We start from the raw sequence: 19,537 nt of genomic DNA on the forward strand, positions 1-19,537 counted from the left end.
CTGATGTGTTAAAAAAAATATAAAAAAAATTACTAAGAGCATTATGCACAAAATGGAATGTGAAGAAAAGCAAAAGGAAATTATTAAAAGATCTGGAGAATGTTTTAGTTTTAAATTTGATAAGGTAAAGTATTGTAATAATGGTAGAATTAACGACATTATGTTAGGTAGAAGGACACAAGTGGAACTAATGAGACATTTTATTGTTGCAACGTTTTGCTCTCCAGGAGCTTTGTCAAACTGTTACAAACAGTACAGGGATACAGAGGAGTATATATAGGTACAGAGTAAGGTGTAAAGCATAATATAATTGTAGGTATGTAGTAGTAGTAGTATTTGGGATGGTAGTAGTAGTTGTAGTACTTGTGATGGCAGTAGTAGTTTTAGTGCTTGTGATGGTGATAGTAGTAGTAGTGGTAGTGGTATCATCTATGTGATAGCAAGGTTTATTGTTTTGAGGAGAATTCTTACTAATACATCAAAGATGAAGAAGCTGCTGTACCTGTAATCATACTTTACAGGTACAGCATGTAGTTGGAAATATTAACAAGGCCCCATTGCATGGATTCTTGGTATAATGGACCCCATGCAATGTATTTTGGATAAAACGAAAGAATCTTTTCGGACAAAGGCTCAGTGAGTCTGTTGCACAAGGGTGTCCTGTAGAATTGTCAGTCTAGTGGACCAAGTCCTCTGAATCACTTGGTTGTTCTGTCCTGTCATACTATCGATGAAGCAAATAAAGTTCACTTCATCACAGGTTTGTCTGGTCCAGGATGCATTCCAAACCTGTTTGTTTTCATTGTTCCTGGGCAAGTGGGGCCAGTGACTCACCTTGTGACTGTTTATTGTTTGCACACTCACTCCCATACTATTATTTGGTCTTCGCTTTTCCCTGGATTTACAGTGTTTACATTTAATTTATTGAAGTGCCCTGTTCACTGTTATTAACAATAGCCTTCAAAGTAAGTGATGGTGCATGGAAGTGTTAAGCAGAAACTGAAATTGGTAAGGAAGGTGAAATTGACATGTCAGTGGTCCAGGTGTGAGGAGTATGGTGTAGCAAATCAAATGGTGTCTGACATTTGTAGAAGTGTGGAAAAACCAGCTATTAGCTCATCTATCCACTAGGAAAGGTAAGAAATACTGTACCTTAACTTTCATTTTCAGGCAGTGTACTGTAATTTATGCACTGTAATGAAATGTAGTTTATTCTTAGTACCATATGTCCTGTAGTGCCATCAATGCAGTGGACATCATCATCTGTTGCACTGAACAATCACTTCTATACTACAAAGGATTTCCTTTAAAATAGACAGATACCCCATATCCCCATTAATATGTTACACTGAGGTTTCACTGTGTTGTAAAATGTTGTTTTCCACAGCTTCATACTGCTAGTTGCCTATTTGTACTTTGTACAAATGCTAAATCCTCTTTCAATTTATTCCATTCTTCCACCACTGTTTGCACAGAAAAATTTTAAGGTACAGTATCATTTTTGGCCCTGTTTTTGTTTTTTTAATTTACATCTGTGGCCTCTTGTTACCCCTGTTGATAGCACTAAAAAACTTCTTTATCCATTCTTTCTTTCCCTTTTTATTATTTCTTTTTAAACATTGTCACTCTCCAATCAAGGTAGGGTGACCTGAAAAAGAGGAAACACTTTCACCATCACTCATTAAATCACCTTATTGCCAAAGTGTGCTGATATTGCAGTTTAAATGGCTCACTCCTCATAGAGAGAATGGGCACTGTACTTCCCACCTTCAGGCCTCAGATTTGAAAATCTTTTGATCATTTATTTACAGTTCTATCCTTATAGATTGTCTAGTTTGTCTGTATGGTTGAAATCTCCATTTACAGTAACATTATTATTATTTCCATCACTTTTGAGCAAAAATTCCTTATTCTTCTTTCAACACACTGGCCGTATCCCACCGAGGCGGGGTGGCCCAAAAGGAAAAACAAAAGTTTCTCCTTTCACATTTAGTAATATATACAGGAGAAGGGGTTACTAGCCCCTTGCTCCCGGCATTTTAGTCGCCTTTTACAACACGCATAGCTTACGGAGGAAGAATTCTGTTCCGCTTCCCCATGGAGACAAGAGGAAATAAACAAGAACAAGAACTAGTAAGAAAATAGAAGAAAACCCAGAGGGGTGTGTATATATATGCTTGTACTATGTGTAGTGTGACCTAAGTGTAAGTAGAAGTAGCAAGATGTACCTGAAACCTTGCATGTTTATGAGACAGAAAAAACACCAGCAATCCTACCATCATGTAAAACAGTTACAGGCTTTCGTTTTACACTCACTTGGCAGGACGGTAGTACCTCCATGGGTGGTTGCTGTCTACCAACCTACTACCTAGGAAAAATTCCTTATATTATCCTATATTTACCTTGTCAAATTCTTTCTCCCAAGTCTTTTTTTTGAGTCCTGGAAATGGGAAGTACAATGCCTGCACTTTAAAGGAGGGGTTTGGGATATTGGCAGTTTGGAGTGATATGTTGTGTATCTTTATATGTATATGCTTCTGAACTGTTGTATTCTGAGCACCTCTGCAAAAACAGTGATAATGTGTGAGTGTGGTGAAAGTGTTGAATGATGATGAAAGTATTTTCTTTTTGGGGATTTTCTTTCTTTTTTGGGTCACCCTGCCTAGGTAGGAGATGGCCGACTCGAAAAAAAAAAAAAAAAAAAAGATTTTCTTGTCTTTATTTTAGATTTCTGTCACTAAAATTTCCACATTATTTGTGTTTATTTTAATTTCTAAAACATCTATTGTTTCTTCAACCAGTATTACCAATTCCCCCTTTTTTTTTACCCACTTTCTTTTCCTCACACTAAGTAGTTTCCATAAAATACAACTTCATTTAAAATGTTTTTTTTTTTTACAGTTTATTTTCATTTCGATAGACCCTATTAGGTTTCCATTTTTTTGTATAATGTTTTTTGGCTCTAGTTTTTTATAAATTATTCCATCTGTTAGTATGTATCTATATTATTTTAACACCTGTTTGTCTCTCCATTTCCCTCCTTTAATCGATTGGCTGTTAAGTTTTTTTTTTCACATTATTCTCTTTTGAAAAGGTGTTGTCTTATTGGTATGTCTTTATAACCTTCCAATTTTCTTACATCCTCAGTTTTTTTTTTTTTTAAGATTTTCTTATGCTTAACCTTAGTGAATATTATTTTTAGTGGTCTTTTCATATTTTCCAATTTTCTTGCATCCCACTATATGGTCGTGAATACTAAAATTCTCTAAGCCCTTGTGACTTTTTTTATTCTCTTTCTGATTCTGATTTTTTCAGAACAGCTAAAAATAGTCTTTTCTTTGTCCACATTCCTTTTTTTTATTTCAAGACTAATGTTGGCTCTAGTTGTAATTTCCATAGGTATTACATTTTTTTTTCTTAGTTATCTTTTATTATAGCTTTAAATTCCCCTAGCCTTTTGATCTCTGTCAGAGTTTTTTTGTTGACATTTTCTGTGATATAATGAGTAAGCTGCAACTGTTGATCTAGTTTTATCTTCTGCTTTGTTATTCCACATAACTATCTTCTATTTTTGTTTTATTCTTCAAGGCTTTACTTTCTTTATATCAAATGTGTCCTTAAAAATTTCTTATCCATTTCTGTTGTTTCCTTTATTTATTTTTCCTTTTTTTTTTTTCTCAACAAGTTGGCCGTCTCCCACCAAGGCAGGGTGACCCCCCCAAAAAAAAAGAAAATCCCCGAAAAGAAAAAACTTCATCATTCAACACTTTCACCTCACTCATATATAATCACTGTCTTTGCAGTGATTATTATATAGTACAGAATCCTTTATCTGAAATGCTTAGGACCAGAAGTGTTTTGGATTTTGGATTTTTTCGGATTTTGGAATATTTGTATATTTGCATCTTTAAAACGGGATAGCTTGGGGATGAGACCCAAGTCTCAATGAGGTACTGTACTGAACAGGTTCTGTACCAAAAGAAAAAATGATCACTGCTTATGAAAAGAAGATGCCATATTTTACAGTCTTGAAGAAGCTAATTTTTTTTTTTCCCTCAAAAATAAGTTTTGGAAAATTTACCCAGCATCTTGGAGGCCGAAGATTACCTTATTCATAGGCCTCACTCTAAGCCTAGAGAAGTGTTTTCATACTAGACAGTAATCTAAGCTCCTGTATATGACCCAGTAATAAATTGTGTAAACTATTTTTTACAAAATGAGGAAAAGCAAAAATAATCATAATTGTAAAAATTCATTAGCGCTTACCAGCGGTAGGCTAAGATAAACCAGGCAGTGGAGTTGGATGGAGTACAAGTAGTATCATAAGTAAGTTTATTTAGGTAAAGGTATGCATTAATAGTCACACAATTTTTTTTTTTTTCAACAAGTTGGCCATCTCCCACCTAGGCAGGGTGACCCAAAAAGAAAGAAAATCCCCAATAAGAAAATACTTTCATCATCATTCAACATTTTCATCTCACTCACACATAATTGCTGTTTTTGCAGAGGTGCTCAGAATACAACACTTTAGGAGCATATACATATAAAGATACACAACATATTCCTCCAAACTGCCAATATCCCAAACCCCTCCTTTAAAGTGCAGGCATTGTACTTCCCATTTCCAGGACTCAAATCCCAAACCCCTCCTTTAAAGTGCAGGCATTGTACTTCCCATTTCCAGGACTCAAATCCGGCTATATAAAAATAACTGGTTTCCCTGAATCCCTTCACTAAATATTACCCTGCTCACACTCCAACAGCTTGTCAGATCCCAAATACCATTTGTTTCCATTCACTCCTATCTAACACGCTCATGTATGCTTGTTGGAAGTCCAAGCCCCTTGCCCACAAACCTCCTTTACCCCCTCCCTCCAACCTCTTCAAGGACGACCCCCTATCCCGCCTTCCTTCCCCTACAGATTTATATGCTCTCCATGTCATTCTATTTTGATCCATTCTCTAATGACCAAACCACCTCAACAACCCCTCTTCAGCCCTCTGACTAATACTTTTATTAACTCCACACCTTCTCCTAATTGCCACATTCCGAATTTTCTGCATGATATCTACACCACACATTGCCCTTAGACAAAACATCTCCACCGCCTCCTCGCTGCAGCATTTACAACCCAAGCTTCACACCCATATAAGAGTGTTGGTACTACTATACTACTTTCATACATTCCCTTCTTTGCCTCCATAGATAAAGTTTTTTGTCTCAACATATACCTCAACGCACCATTCATGTTTTTTCCTTCATCAATATTATGATTACCCCTTTGAGGGTTTCGGATGTACTAATACGGCTTACGACCCAGGGTTTTTGACGTACTTGTACGCCTAAATTCTAGCGCCCTCAAATCTATTGGGAGAAAGCTGGTAGGCCTTCATATGAAAGAATGGGTTTATGTGGTCAGTGTGCACAGTCTAAAAAAAATCCTGCAGCACACAGTGCATAATGAGAAAAAAAAAACTTTGACCGTTTTCTTGGAATAAAACAGCGACTTTGCACTGTATTTTCGTATGGTATTTATTGTTGTATTCTAGTTTTCTTGGTCTCATTTTATAGAATGGAAGACATATTACAGAAATTGCGATGATTTTGACTGATTTTACAATGAAAGGTACCTTGAAATTGAGCTCAAAGGAGCAGAAATGTTCGATTTTTACCAAATTTCAAAAGTAAACAAATCGTGCCAAGCGTCCAATACACGTCAACTGGTGAGTCTAATATTCTTTCACAAGTGCGCCAATAATATTTATACCATTTTTTACACTAATGCAGTAGTCTGCATAACAGTAAATCTTATATTTTTTGTGAGAATAAAAATTCAAAGTGGAAAGCAAAAGAATATAAGAGGGGCCTTGAGACGTGACTAATGACCAGAGGAAATGTCATTTTAGTGCCAGGAATGTCTTTCTTGTTTATTCTGGACCCTATTTGGAAATAGGCATCTTATGAAATTTGTGTGAAATTGGCAAAATTGCTAAATTCTGACCACTGTACTGGATAGTTGAATTTCATAAATGGGTGGTTTCTTGCACCCATTCGATAGAAAAAATGGAGTTCTAGTGAAATATTCATGTTTTTTGTCGACTAGTACAGTGGAATTGGTCGAAAATGGGGCTCAAAGTGGGCAAAATCGCCGATGCGTAAACATCGCCGAGATCGCTAACTTTGCGAGAGCATAATTCCGTAAGTTTTCCATCAAATTTCAAACTTTTGGTGTCCTTATGATCGGGAAAAAATTCTCTATCTTTTCATAAGAGAAAATTATTTTTTTTTTTAAATTTGGCCGACCCTGAGAACGAGTTTTGGAGAGGGCCTGTCGACCCTCAAAGGGTTAACCTCATCCTTCATAAATCCATCCGCCGACACGTCAACTCCAAAATATCTGAAAACATTCACTTCCTCCATACTACTCCTCCCCAATTTGATATCCAATTTTTCTTTATTGAAATCATTGGCTACCCTCATCACCTTACTCTTTTCTATGTTTGCTTTCAACTTTCTACCTTTACACACACTCCCAAACTCGTCCACTAACCTTTGCAATTTTTCTTTAGAATCTCCCATGAGCACAATGTCATCAGCAGAAAGTAACTGTGTCAATTCCCATTTTGTATTTGATTCCCCATAATTTAATCGCACCCCTCTTCTGAACACCCTAGCATTTACTTCTTTTACAACCCCATCTGTAAATATATTAAACAACCATGGTGACATTACACATCCCTGTCTAAGACCTACTTTTACCGGGAAGTAGTCTCCCTCTTCTACACACCCTAATCTGACCCTCGCTATCCTCATAAAAACTCTTTACAGCATTTAGTAACTTGCCACCTATTCCATATACTTGCAACATCTGCCACATTGCTCCCCTATCCACTCTATCATATGCCTTTTCTAAATCCATAATTCAATAAAAACTTCCCTACCTTTATCTAAATACTGTTCACATATATGCTTCAATGTAAACACTTGATCTACACATCCCCTACCCACTCTAAAACCTCCTTGCTCATCCGCAATCCTACATTTTGTAATTTTTTGTAATTTGCTCATATGTTACTATGTATGATAATTTGTGTAACTGTATTTGTGTACTTGTACCTAAATAAACTTACTTATTCCATTAAGTGGCATATGCTCACTTCGACGCTAACGAATCCACTCCATCAGTACACGATTGAGAGCTTTATATTTCCCTCTGTGCAGTGTTTTTTCTATATTTCATTAACTTGTGTTCATCACTTTCAACATAGAACTTCAGCAAATTGTCCTTCTGTTTATTTAGGTTGTAAATAGTGGTTGTTCCAACACCAAACTCCTCAGTCAGATGATTCACACTTACACCACTCAGGTTTTTTCTAAAACTTTACTTTGTGATATAGATAAACATAAATACTTTCTCTCTTTCTTTTCACTGCAGGAGGGCCCTGCTTGTATAGCAGGTTAGGTTCCAGGCTACTGCTGTCAAGTGAAAATTGTTAAATTGCTGTATAGTGAATCATAGCCTTTTTATGCTTTCAAATGCACATAAAAGCCTAACAACACATTTACACTCGTATATTAAGCGAGCAGTATAGCCAAGCCTAAAAAATGCATATACAGTACACATATTACTTACCTTCAAATATTTTTGTCCTTAGATTATAGTGAGTGGTGAGTATATTTATTGTAGGAATTCTGAATAAATGAAGAGTGGGTATAATTGAAAACTGGATTAGCGAAACGTTGTAAAGTGAAGTGCTGTAAAGCGGGGCCTGCCTATATTACCCATAGCCTATTTGACATTTTCAACAATATCTTCTAACCACAGAGCACAAAACACATGGTAATGAGTAATTTTCTGCTGACAACAAACTGAAAGATTCATTTATGGCTTGTCATGTCAACACTTGAAAAACTTTAGGATTTTGGTGGTTTTTGGAGTTTGGAATTTTGCATGAAGGTTTCTGTACTGGATCAGGTAATATTTGAAGTGTTTTTTTTTTGCATGAGGTGTGAGAGTTTTTCATTGTATTTATTTGAATTGTTAAATTTTCATTATCTTTATTTGATTTGTCAAGTCATTCCTGTCTTGTCTAGTTTTGCCAGTTTTATCATTCAGTCCACTTACCCAGTCAAAGCATGGAGCCATCTCCATGCTTTGACTGGGTGCTCTTAGTCATGTAAACAAAGGCTCTGCTGATGTTTGGTTACTCTTTTACTTCAAAATCTATATAGTTACCTCAACTCAGGAATCTTTTAAGCTAATGTACCCTTCAAGGGAGGTTCCTTGATGCTGGTGAGGGGCTCTTGATCTAAGGAATTAGATCTGTGCTCCATTTCCCTGAATTGAGCCTGATTACCCTCCATTCCCCCCCTCCACAGGCACTGTTTAATCCCTTGGGGTTTAGCACCCCCCATGATTGTATTAATAGGCTAATGTTTCCTGTGTGTTGTAGATGACACCCTAAAGCATACACTGTACTACTCTATTTCTTTTGCCACAACTGGTAGAATTATCCTTCTTTCTCTAATCAGGTGATGATGTGTTACAAATATTGGTAAAAATTTACTGCTTGTCTATCAATAACTGTGAATAATACTAAGATTTGAAAATATTTATAATAGGCAACAACTGCTGGGATCCTGACCACTTTGAGCCATTGTGTAGATGTTATGAATCAGAGGGAAGAATCTTTCAAGAAACGTTTAGAACGTGAAGGAGAGAAGCAGAGGCGACTAGAGGAGAGGTTGAATCATGCTCTTGCTGACATTGCAAAAGAGAGGCCAACTACTAGAAGAGTGGTAGTCATGGGAGGACCTGATTATGAGGTTTGTGTATATAAAAATACAGCATTAACAGTAATCTTGAACAACATGCTTTTTTCTTTATGCCTGTAGGTTATAAAGGTCTGCTGCTTACAAGTTTTTTAACCCTTAAACGGTCCAAACGTAGATCTACATTCATGTGCGTAGCGCTCCAAACGTAGGTTTACTTTTTTATATGCTTTCAAATGGAGAAAATAAAGATCGGAGCACTACGCACGTAAACGTAGATCTATGTTTGGACAGTTTAAGAGTTAAATATGCCTGTATTTAGCTGATGAAATACTCCATTAAGCTACTTTAAAGGAGTATCCAATAGAATTTGATGTAGTGTCAGTATGATACGCATTCATCTAATAGTGGGCTTGAAGTTGTGAACTGATATAAGTTAAAAAGTAAAACGGTACTGTACACAGTAAACTATAATAACTTGTAAGCTAAGAATGAAATGGTAATTTTTTAACTATTATTATTAATCCTGCTAAAGCATCAGCATTAGAACCATAAATTATGTACAGGAGGGCCCCGCTTTATGGTACCTTACTAATACGTACAGACATTTCAAATTATACCCCAAAATTCGTTTATGCTCCTGATATGCTATTACGGCATCCATGTGCCACTCTTTCTCTGTATGCTGTATGAACTCTGCATCTCTCGATTTTGTCTGGAAACTTTCCAAAGTTTCAAGTGTTTTAAAGTTATTACATATATTATACTATTTTTGTTACAATGGCATCTAAAGGTAGTTGCAATAAAAAGAGGAGTCATCAGTGCCAAGTTAAAAAGTAGGAGCTAAGCCAGGTAAGGGAGTAAATAAGAGTGTCTCATTGTGTTGAAGATGGAATAACGCAGGAAGAATGTCACTCTGGGATACTGAAAATGTCATAGTTATGCTATCCCTAGGTAGTAGGTTGGTAGACAGCAACGCCCAGGGAGGTACTACCGTTCTGCCAAGTGAGTGGGAAATGGAAGCCTGTAATTGCTCTACATGATGGTAGGATTGCTGGTATCTTTTTTCTGTCTCACAAACATGCAAGATTTCAGGTATGTCTTGCTACTTCTACTTACACTTAGGTCACACTGCACATGCATAGACAAGCATATACATACACACCCCTCTGGGGTTTCTTCTATTTCCATACTAGTTCTTGTTCTTGTTTATTTCCTCTTATCTCCATGGGGGAAGTGGAACAGAGTTCTTCCTCCATGAGCCATGCATGTCATAAGAGGCGACTAAAATGCCAGGAGCAAAGGGCTATTAACCCCTCCCTCTGTATATATTACTAAATTTAAAAGGAGAAACTTTTGTTTTTCCTTTTGGGACACCCTGCCTTGGTTTGTTGAAAGAAGAAATGTTAAGTTATCATAGACATTTTCCAAAATCCATCTATGACACATTTTGGAAAATTATATAAACATACTACATACCATGTAATAGATACAGTGGACCCCCAGTATACGATATTAATTCCTTCCTGAGAGCTCGTCGTATGCCAAAATTATTGGAAGGCGAATTAATTTTCCCCATAAGAAATAATGGAAATCAAATTGATCCGTGCAAGACACCCAAAAGTATGAAATTTTTTTTTTTACCACATAAAATATTAAGTTTAATACACACAAACTGAAGAAGACATGCACAGTTTGTAGTACTCTACTAACAATAGAATACATGACACTTACCTTTAATGAAGATCTGGTGATGATTGATGGGATGGGAGGAGGGGAGAGTGTCGAAGTTGTTAATGTTTAGGAGGGGAATCCCCTTCCATTAGGACTTGAGGTAGCAAGTCCTTTTCCGGGGTTACTTCCCTTCTTTTAATGCCACTAGGACCAGCTTGAGAGTCACTGGACCCCTGTTGCACAACAAATCTGTCCATAGAGGTCTGTACCTCCTGTTCCTTTAAGATTTGTCTAAAATGGGCCATAACATTGTTATTGTAATAGTCACCAGCACGACTTGCAATAGCTGTGTTAGGGTGATTTTCATCCATAAAGGTTTGCAGTTCAACCCACTGTGCACACATTTCCTTAATTTTTGAAGTAGGCACAATGGATTCCATAACTGGCATAGGCTTCTCAGGGTTAGCCCCAAACCCTTCAAAATCTTTCTTAATTTCCATACTAATTCTCACCCTTTTTACCACAGGGTTGGCACTAGAAGCTTTCTTGGGGCCCATGGTGACTTATTTTGCAGAAACAAGCACCAAAAACAGTGATAATATGGAATGTACCGAATGTATGCTTCAATGCGAGCACACTGGCTGGCTTGTAAACACTGGCACGCATGGGGCAGTTCAGGCCACATGTGGACGTGTCCCGGACGAATCGCGTGTGGCGGGTTTTTTAATGAGTGGCGAGGCAAAAATTTTGCGTTAAAATGTATCGAATACCGGATTTAACGTATACCGATGCCATCGGATGCCAGGGGTCCACTGTATTTATATGGACACATATTAAACCATTTAGACGATCAACTTGGAGTTACTGGGTGTGTTGCTGTGAGCCTGGGTGTGTTACCGTGAGCCTGGGTGTGTTGCCGTGAGCCTGGGTGTGTTGCCGTGAGCCTGGGTGTGTTGCCGTGAGCCTGGGTGTGTCGCCGTGAGCTTGGGTGTGTTGCCGTGAGCCTGGGTGTGTTGCCGTGAGCCTGGGTGTGTTGCCGTGAACCTGGGTGTGTTGCCGTGAGCCTGGGTGTGTTGCCGTGAGCCTGGGTGTGTTGCCGTGAGCCTGGGTGTGTTTCCGTGAGTCTGGGTGTGTTGCCGTGAGCCTGGGTGTTTTGCCGTGAGCCTGGGTGTGTTGCCATGAGCCTGGGTGTGTTGCCGTGAGCCTGGGTGTGTTGCCATGAGCCTGGTTGTGTTTCCGTGAGCCTGGTTGTGTTTCCGTGAGCCTGGTTGTGTTTCCGTGAGCCTGGTTGTATTTCTGTGAGCCTGGTTGTGTTGCTGTGAGCCTGGTTGTGTTGCCGTGAGCCTGGTTGTGTTGCCGTGAGCCTGGTTGTGTTGCTATGAGCTTGGGACTAGGCACTCCAAGTTGGGCATGATACATGTCATCTGGCCATTTAATGTGTGTGTCTGACCATCATTTGACTGTCTCATTACTTGTCCACCCAAAACACTGACATAATATATACAATATGGAGTATTATCCTCACAATACACCTTACATTATATACAAAATATCTTCACATTAATGCAGTAGCCTGCATAACAGTTGTCATGAGCCAGGCTGTGTTGTCAGGGATTCAGTTTGTTTACAGAATTTGTGTGCTCTTTCTCTGTATTCTGGCAATTTTTCAAAGTTTTAAATTCACCACTCAGTGTTCAAGTTGAGGACAAAAATATTTTAAGGTAATTAATGTGTATACTGTACAGTCATTTTACTTTCATATAATTTTTTAGGCCTATCTCTATTTCACACTTAATATATGATAGTGTAAATATTTAAATATTTAAAAGTGAAAAAAAAAAAGGCTATTCACTTTACGGCAGTATCCTAGACCGTAACCCACCATATAATTGGGGCCCTCCCACACTCTAACTTGATCATGAATAATTATTCTAAGCAAAGTAGCATGTGAATGCTTATTGTCATTCTTATTATTATTATTGTTGTAGGAAGGACCACATAGCGTGATAGGAGAGGATGAATTCTATGATGCTGTCGAGTCTGCTCTGGACAAAATGGATGAAGAGGAGGAGTTCAGGGAACGTTTACGACTAAAACAGTTGGCAGCTCCTCAGAAGCCTGCAGCTACTCATCCTCTCTGGCCTCAAGTAAAATACTAATTTTGTATGGGATAAGATTTCAAAAAATACAGTAAACTCTCAGTTTAAAGGGCCTCAATTTAATGTACTTTGGAACAATGGAAGAGAGTCCTCTTTGTCATTTGATTCAAGAACAATGATTAAAGTTCATTGATACAAAATTACCAGTATCCATTATTGGCTTGATCATAGCTAAACAGTTCCTCTCTTATTGCAGTCACCATTTCCAGCCACCCACTCTTTCCCAATTAGTCCACTAAACTGAATGTTTACTGTACCTGAAAGCTGCATTTGTCTTGTTTACCATATGTTTGAAAGGTTGCTTAACAGCTACATGCTGGAAAATGATTATTGATTAATATTGTGCATATTTCAGTTTGGAATAATATGTTGTAATGTACATTTGCATTCCCATTTTCATTCATTCTGAGGGAGACTTTTTTAAGAATGTATGATTTCATTAGATTTCTTGCCTTTTCATAATACTGTACCCTTTAAGAGTACCTTGATGACAGTGAAGGGCTCTTGGTCCAAGGAATTAGTTATCCTTCCTTTTCTTAGATTAAACATGATTGCTTTCCTTTCCCAGGTGCATTATGACCCCTATGAGTTTAGTGTTTTTATATGATGATGGTGTAGTAGTAATACTGTGTTACTTCATTTGTAAACATTAGACACTGTACTTAAATTTTATTGGGATTATTAACCAAGATAGATAATTGACATTTTGCAGGCACTATACATTCATTGGCCACTTTTTTAGGTACACCTGTACACCTTGTTAATTCAAATACAGTGGACCCTCGACCAATGATATTAATCCGTTCCAGAGAGCTTGTCGTTAGTCGAATTTATCGTTAGTCGAATATATCGTTAGTCGAATTTATTGTTAGTTGAATTTATCGTTAGTCGAATTAATTTTCCCCATGAGAAATAATGGAAATCCAGTTAATCCATTCCAGACACCGAAAAGTATGAAATTTTTTTTTCACACGAAATATACATTTTCCTACACAGAAAAAGGATACATGCACAGTAAATACTGTACTGTACTAAATGAAGACTAAATGACACTTATCCTTATTGAAGATGTAGTGATGAGTGATGAGATGGGAGGAGGGGAGATGGAGGTGTATTAATTTTTGAAAGGGAAATTAGAATTTTTCAGCTTCACCATGCCTTATCACACTGTATATGCCACTACGATTCTTAAATCTCTCAAACCAATCTTTGCTGGCCCTAAATTCACCAATATGAGCACTAGTTCCAGGCATTTTTTCATGTTCACCTGGGTGTTAGTCGACTGGTGTGGGTCGCATCCTGGGGGACAAGATTAAGGACCCCAATGGAAGTAAGTTAGACAGTCCTTGATGACGCACTGACTTTCTTGGGTTATCCTGGGTGGCTAACCCAATGGTGTGAATTGTTTCTCGGTAATTGTTTCTCATTAAGCCACACCAACAACACTGTCTCCACATCTTCGAGTAGTACAGCTGACCATGGTACAACAGCAGCAGCAGCGGCGGCGGCGCCCGTGGTGCAGCAGCAGCTGACCGTGGTGCAGCAGCAGCAGCTGACCATAGTACGATAGTATTTCTCACCCTTTTTACCACAGGGTTGGCACTAGAAGCTTTCTTTGGGCCCATGGTGGCTTATTTAGCAGTTACAAGCACTAAAAACAGTGGAATATGTAAAGCAAAATGTATCGAATGTATGTGTGGAACCATCTGCCCTTGCTTGTAAACAATGGCACACTAGCTGATGGGAAGGCAGCTGAGGCACTCAGGCTGGATGGACAGGTTCGGGACGAATGTTGTTGGTCAAATTTTTCTTCATTGGTTGGGCCGAAATTTTTATGCTCAAATGCTTCGTTAGGCGAATTTTTCGTTAGACGATGCTTTCGTTGGTTGGGGGTTCACTGTATCTAATTGGCCACTCGTGTGGCAGCACTTCAATAACTAAAAGCATGCAGACATGGTCAGGAGGTTCATTTGTGGTTCAGATTGAACATCGGAATGGGGAAGAAATATAATTTAAATGACTTTGACCATGGAATGATTGTTTGTGCCAGTTGGTGAGTGGCAATTCTGTGGGAAGAAAATATTTGATAATGAGAAAGGTCAGAGGAAAATGGCCAGATTTGTTCAAGCTGTCAGGAAAATGACTAACTTAAATAATCATATAGGTAGTAGGTTGGTAGACAGCAACCACCCAGGGAGGTACTACCGTCCTGCCAAGTGAGTGTAAAACGAAAGCCTGTGATTGTTTTACATGATGGTAGGATTGCTGATGTCTTTTGTCTGTCTCATAAATATGCAAGATCACAGGCATGTCTTGCTACTTCTACTTACACTTAGGTCACACTACACATACATGTACACATTTATTTATACACACTCATCTGAGTTTTCTTTGATTTTATCTTAATAGTTCTTGGTCTTATTAATTTTCCTTTTATATCCATGGGGAAGTGGAATAAGAATCTTTCCTCCGTAAGCCATGCATGTTGTAAAAGTCAACTAAAATGCCGGGAACAATGGGCTAGTAACCCCTTTTCCTGTAAAGATTACTAAAAAGAATAAGAAGAAGAAAATTGTCAAAGTGGGAAGTCTGAATGTGCGTGGATGTTGTGCAGATGATAAGAAAGAGATGATTGTGGATGTTATGAATGAGAAGAAGCTGGATGTCCTGGCTTTAAGTGAAACAAAGCTGAAGGGGGTGGGAGAGTTTCAGTGGAGAGGAATAAATGGGATTAGGTCAGGGGTTTCAAATAGAGTTAGAGCTAAAGAAGGAGTAGCAATAATGTTGAAGGATAAGCTATGGCAGGAAAAGAGGGACTATAAATGTATTAATTCAAGGATTATGTGGAGTAAAATAAAGATTGGATGTGAAAAGTGGGTTATAATAAGCGTGTATGCACCTGGAGAAGAGAGAAGTGTAGAGGAGAGAGAGAGATTTTGGGAAATGTTGAGTGAATGCATGGGGAGTTTTGAATCAAGTGTGAGAGTAATGGTGGTTGGGGATTTCAATGCTAAAGTGGGTAAAAATGTTATGGAGGGAGTAGTAGGTAAATTTGGGGTGCCAGGGGTAAATGTAAATGGGGAGCCTTTAATTGAGCTATGTGTAGAAAGAAATTTGGTAATAAGTAATACATATTTTATGAAAAAGAGGATAAATAAATATACAAGGTATGATGTAGCACGTAATGAAAGTAGTTTGTTAGATTATGTATTGGTGGATAAAAGGTTGATGGGTAGGCTCCAGGATGTACATGTTTATAGAGGGGCAACTGATATATCGGATCATTATTTAGTTGTAGCTACAGTTAGAGTAAGAGGTAGATGGGAAAAGAGGAAGGTGGCAACAACAAGTAAGAGGGAGGTGAAAGTGTATAAACTAAGGGAGGAGGAAGTTCGGGTGAGATATAAGCGACTATTGGCAGAAAGGTGGGCTAGTGCAAAGATGAGTAGTGGGGGGGTTGAAGAGGGTTGGAATAGTTTTAAAAATGCAGTATTAGAATGTGGGGCAGAAGTTTGTGGTTATAGGAGGGTGGGGGGCAGTAGGAAAGAGGAGTGATTGGTGGAATGATGAAGTAAAGGGTGTGATAAAAGAGAAAAAGGTAGCTTATGAGAGGTTTTTACAAAGCAGAAGTGTTATAAGAAGAGCAGAGTATATGGAGAGTAAAAGAAAGGTAAAGAGAGTGGTGAGAGAGTGCAAAAGGAGAGCAGATGATAGAGTGGGAGAGGCACTGTCAAGAAATTTTAATGAAAATAAGAAAAAATTTTGGAGTGAGTTAAACAAGTTAAGAAAGCCTAGGGAAAATATGGATTTGTCAGTTAAAAACAGAGTAGGGGAGTTAGTAGATGGGGAGATGGAGGTATTGGGTAGATGGCGAGAATATTTTGAGGAACTTTTAAATGTTAAGGAAGAAACAGAGGCAGTAATTTCATGCACTGGTCAGGGAGGTATACCATCTTTTAGGAGTGAAGAAGAGCAGAATGTAAGTGTGGGGGAGGTACTTGAGGCATTACGTAAAATGAAAGGGGGTAAAGCAGCTGGAACTGATGGGATCATGACAGAAATGTTAAAAGCAGGGGGGGATATAGTGTTGGAGTGGTTGGTACTTTTGTTTAATAAATGTATGAAAGAGGGGAAGGTACCTAGGGATTGGCAGAGAGCATGTATAGTCCCTTTATATAAAGGGAAAGGGGACAAAAGAGACTGTAAAAATTATAGAGGAATAAGCTTACTGAGTATACCAGGAAAAGTGTACGGTAGGGTTATAATTGAAAGAATTAGAGGTAAGACAGAATGTAGGATTGCGGATGAGCAAGGAAGTTTCAGAGTGGGTAGGGGATGTGTAGATCAGGTGTTTACATTGAAGTATATATGTGAACAGTATTTAGATAAAGATAGGGAAGTTTTTATTGCATTTATGGATTTAGAAAAGGCATATGATAGAGTGGATAGAGGAGCAATGTGGCAGATGTTGCAAGTATATGGAATAGGTGGTAAGTTATTAAATGCTGTAAAGAGTTTTTATGAGGATAGTGAGGCTCAGGTTAGGGTGTGTAGAAGAGAGGGAGACTACTTCCCGGTAAAAGTAGGTCTTAGACAGGGATGTGTAATGTCACCATGGTTGTTTAATATATTTATAGATGGGGTTGTAAAGGAAGTAAATGCTAGGGTGTTTGGGAGAGGGGTGGGATTAAATTATGGGGAATCAAATTCAAAATGGGAATTGACAGTTACTTTTTGCTGATGATACTGTGCTTATGGGAGATTCTAAAGAAAAATTGCAAAGGTTAGTGGATGAGTTTGGGAATGTGTGTAAAGGTAGAAAGTTGAAAGTGAACATAGAAAAGAGTAAGGTGATGAGGGTGTCAAATGATTTAGATAAAGAAAAATTGGATATCAAATTGGGGAGGAGGAGTATGGAAGAAGTGAATGTTTTCAGATACTTGGGAGTTGACGTGTCGGCGGATGGATTTATGAAGGATGAGGTTAATCATAGAAATGATGAGGGGAAAAAAGGTGAGTGGTGCGTTGAGGTATATGTGGAGTCAAAAAACGTTATCTATGGAGGCAAAGAAGGGAATGTATGAAAGTATAGTAGTACCAACACTCTTATATGGGTGTGAAGCTTGGGTGGTAAATGCAGCAGCGAGGAGACGGTTGGAGGCAGTGGAGATGTCCTGTTTAAGGGCAATGTGTGGTGTAAATATTATGCAGAAAATTCGGAGTGTGGAAATTAGGAGAAGGTGTGGAGTTAATAAAAGTATTAGTCAGAGGGCAGAAGAGGGGTTGTTGAGGTGGTTTGGTCATTTAGAGAGAATGGATCAAAGTAGAATGACATGGAAAGCATATAAATCTATAGGGGAAGGAAGGCGGGGTAGGGGTCGTCCTCGAAAGGGTTGGAGAGAGGGGGTAAAGGAGGTTTTGTGGGCAAGGGGCTTGGACTTCCAGCAAGCATGCGTGAGCGTGTTAGATAGGAGTGAATGGAGACGAATGGTACTTGGGACCTGACGATCTGTTGGAGTGTGAGCAGGGTAATATTTAGTGAAGGGATTCAGGGAAACAGGTTATTTTCATATAGTCGGACTTGAGTCCTGAAAATGGGAAGTACAATGCCTGCACTTTAAAGGAGGGGTTTGGGATATTGGCAGTTTGGAGGGATATGTTGTGTATCTTTATATGTGTATGCTTCTAGACTGTTGTATTTTGAGCACCTCTGCAAAAACAGTGATAATGTGCGAGTGTGGTGAAAGTGTTGAATGATGATGAAAGTATTTTCTTTTTGGGGATTTTCTTTCTTTTTTGGGTCACCCTGCCTCGGTGGGAGACAGCCGACTTGTTGAAAAAAAAAAAAAATGTTAAAACAGTGGTATTCAGAAGAGTATCCCTGAATGTCCAACACATTGAACCTTGAAGAGTACAGTGGTGAGGGTATCAAACAATTTGGATATAGAAAAACTGGATATCACATTGGAGGGAGGGAGTATGGAAGAAGTGAATGTTTTCAAATATTTGGGAGTTGATTTGTCACTGGATGGTTTTTTGAAGGATGAGGTTAACCATACAATTGATGAAGGAAAAAAATTGAGTGATGCGTTGAGGTACCAGTGGAGACAAAAAATGTTATCCATGGAGGCAAAGAAGGAAATGTACAAGAGTATAGTGGTACCAACACTCTTATATGGATATGAAGCATGGATTGTAAATGGTGTAGTGAGGAGGAGGCAGGAGGCAGTGGAGATGTCTTGTCTAGGGGCAATGTGTGGTGTAAATATTATGCAGAGAATTTGTAGTGTGGAAATTAGGAGGTGTGGAGGTATTTTTTTTTATTATCACATTGGCCGATTCCCACCAAGGCAGGGTGGCCCGAAAAAGAAAAACTTTCACCATCATTCACTCCATCACTGTCTTGCCAGAAGGGTGCTTTACACTACAGTTTTTAAACTGCAACATTAACACCCCTCCTTCAGAGTGCAGGCACTGTACTTCCCATTTCCAGGACTCAAGTCCGGCCTGCCGGTTTCCCTGAACCCCTTCATAAATGTTACTTTGCTCACACTCCAACAGCACGTCAAGTATTAAAAACCATTTGTCTCCATTCACTCCTATCAAACATGCTCACGCATGCCTGCTGGAAGTCCAAGCCCCTCGCACACAAAACCTCCTTTACCCCCTCCCTCCAACCTTACCTAGGCCTGTGTGGAGGTAATAAACATATTAGTCAGGGGGCTGAAGAGGGGTTGTTGAGGTTGTGAGAATGGTTGTGAGAGCATATAAATCTGTAGGGGAAGGAATGTGGGGTAGGTGTCATCCTTGGAAAGGTTGGAGGGAGGGGGTAAAGGAGGTTTTGTGGGCAAGGGGCTCAGGCTTCCAGCAAGCGTGTGTAAGCATGTTAGATAAGAGTGAATGGAGCTGTTGGAGTGTGAGCAGGGTAATA

The 19,537-nt window shown here is 38.7% G+C and overlaps 1 protein-coding gene across 3 annotated transcripts in view; it reads left to right on the forward strand.

Annotated features, from left to right (window-relative positions):
* cert (ceramide transfer protein) overlaps positions 1–19,537 on the forward strand; it is a 97,619-nt gene that overhangs the window by 43,063 nt on the left and 35,019 nt on the right. For all 3 annotated transcript variants that reach the window (XM_053780542.2, XM_070088739.1, XM_053780541.2), the window contains exons 7-8: positions 8,624–8,827; positions 12,436–12,594. In XM_053780542.2, the coding sequence (XP_053636517.2) occupies positions 8,624–8,827; positions 12,436–12,594 (363 nt within the window). The remainder of the gene's footprint in view (positions 1–8,623; positions 8,828–12,435; positions 12,595–19,537) is intronic.

The sequence above is a fragment of the Cherax quadricarinatus genome, chromosome 26 (genome assembly GCF_038502225.1).
Source record: "Cherax quadricarinatus isolate ZL_2023a chromosome 26, ASM3850222v1, whole genome shotgun sequence".
Taxonomy (NCBI): domain Eukaryota; kingdom Metazoa; phylum Arthropoda; class Malacostraca; order Decapoda; family Parastacidae; genus Cherax; species Cherax quadricarinatus.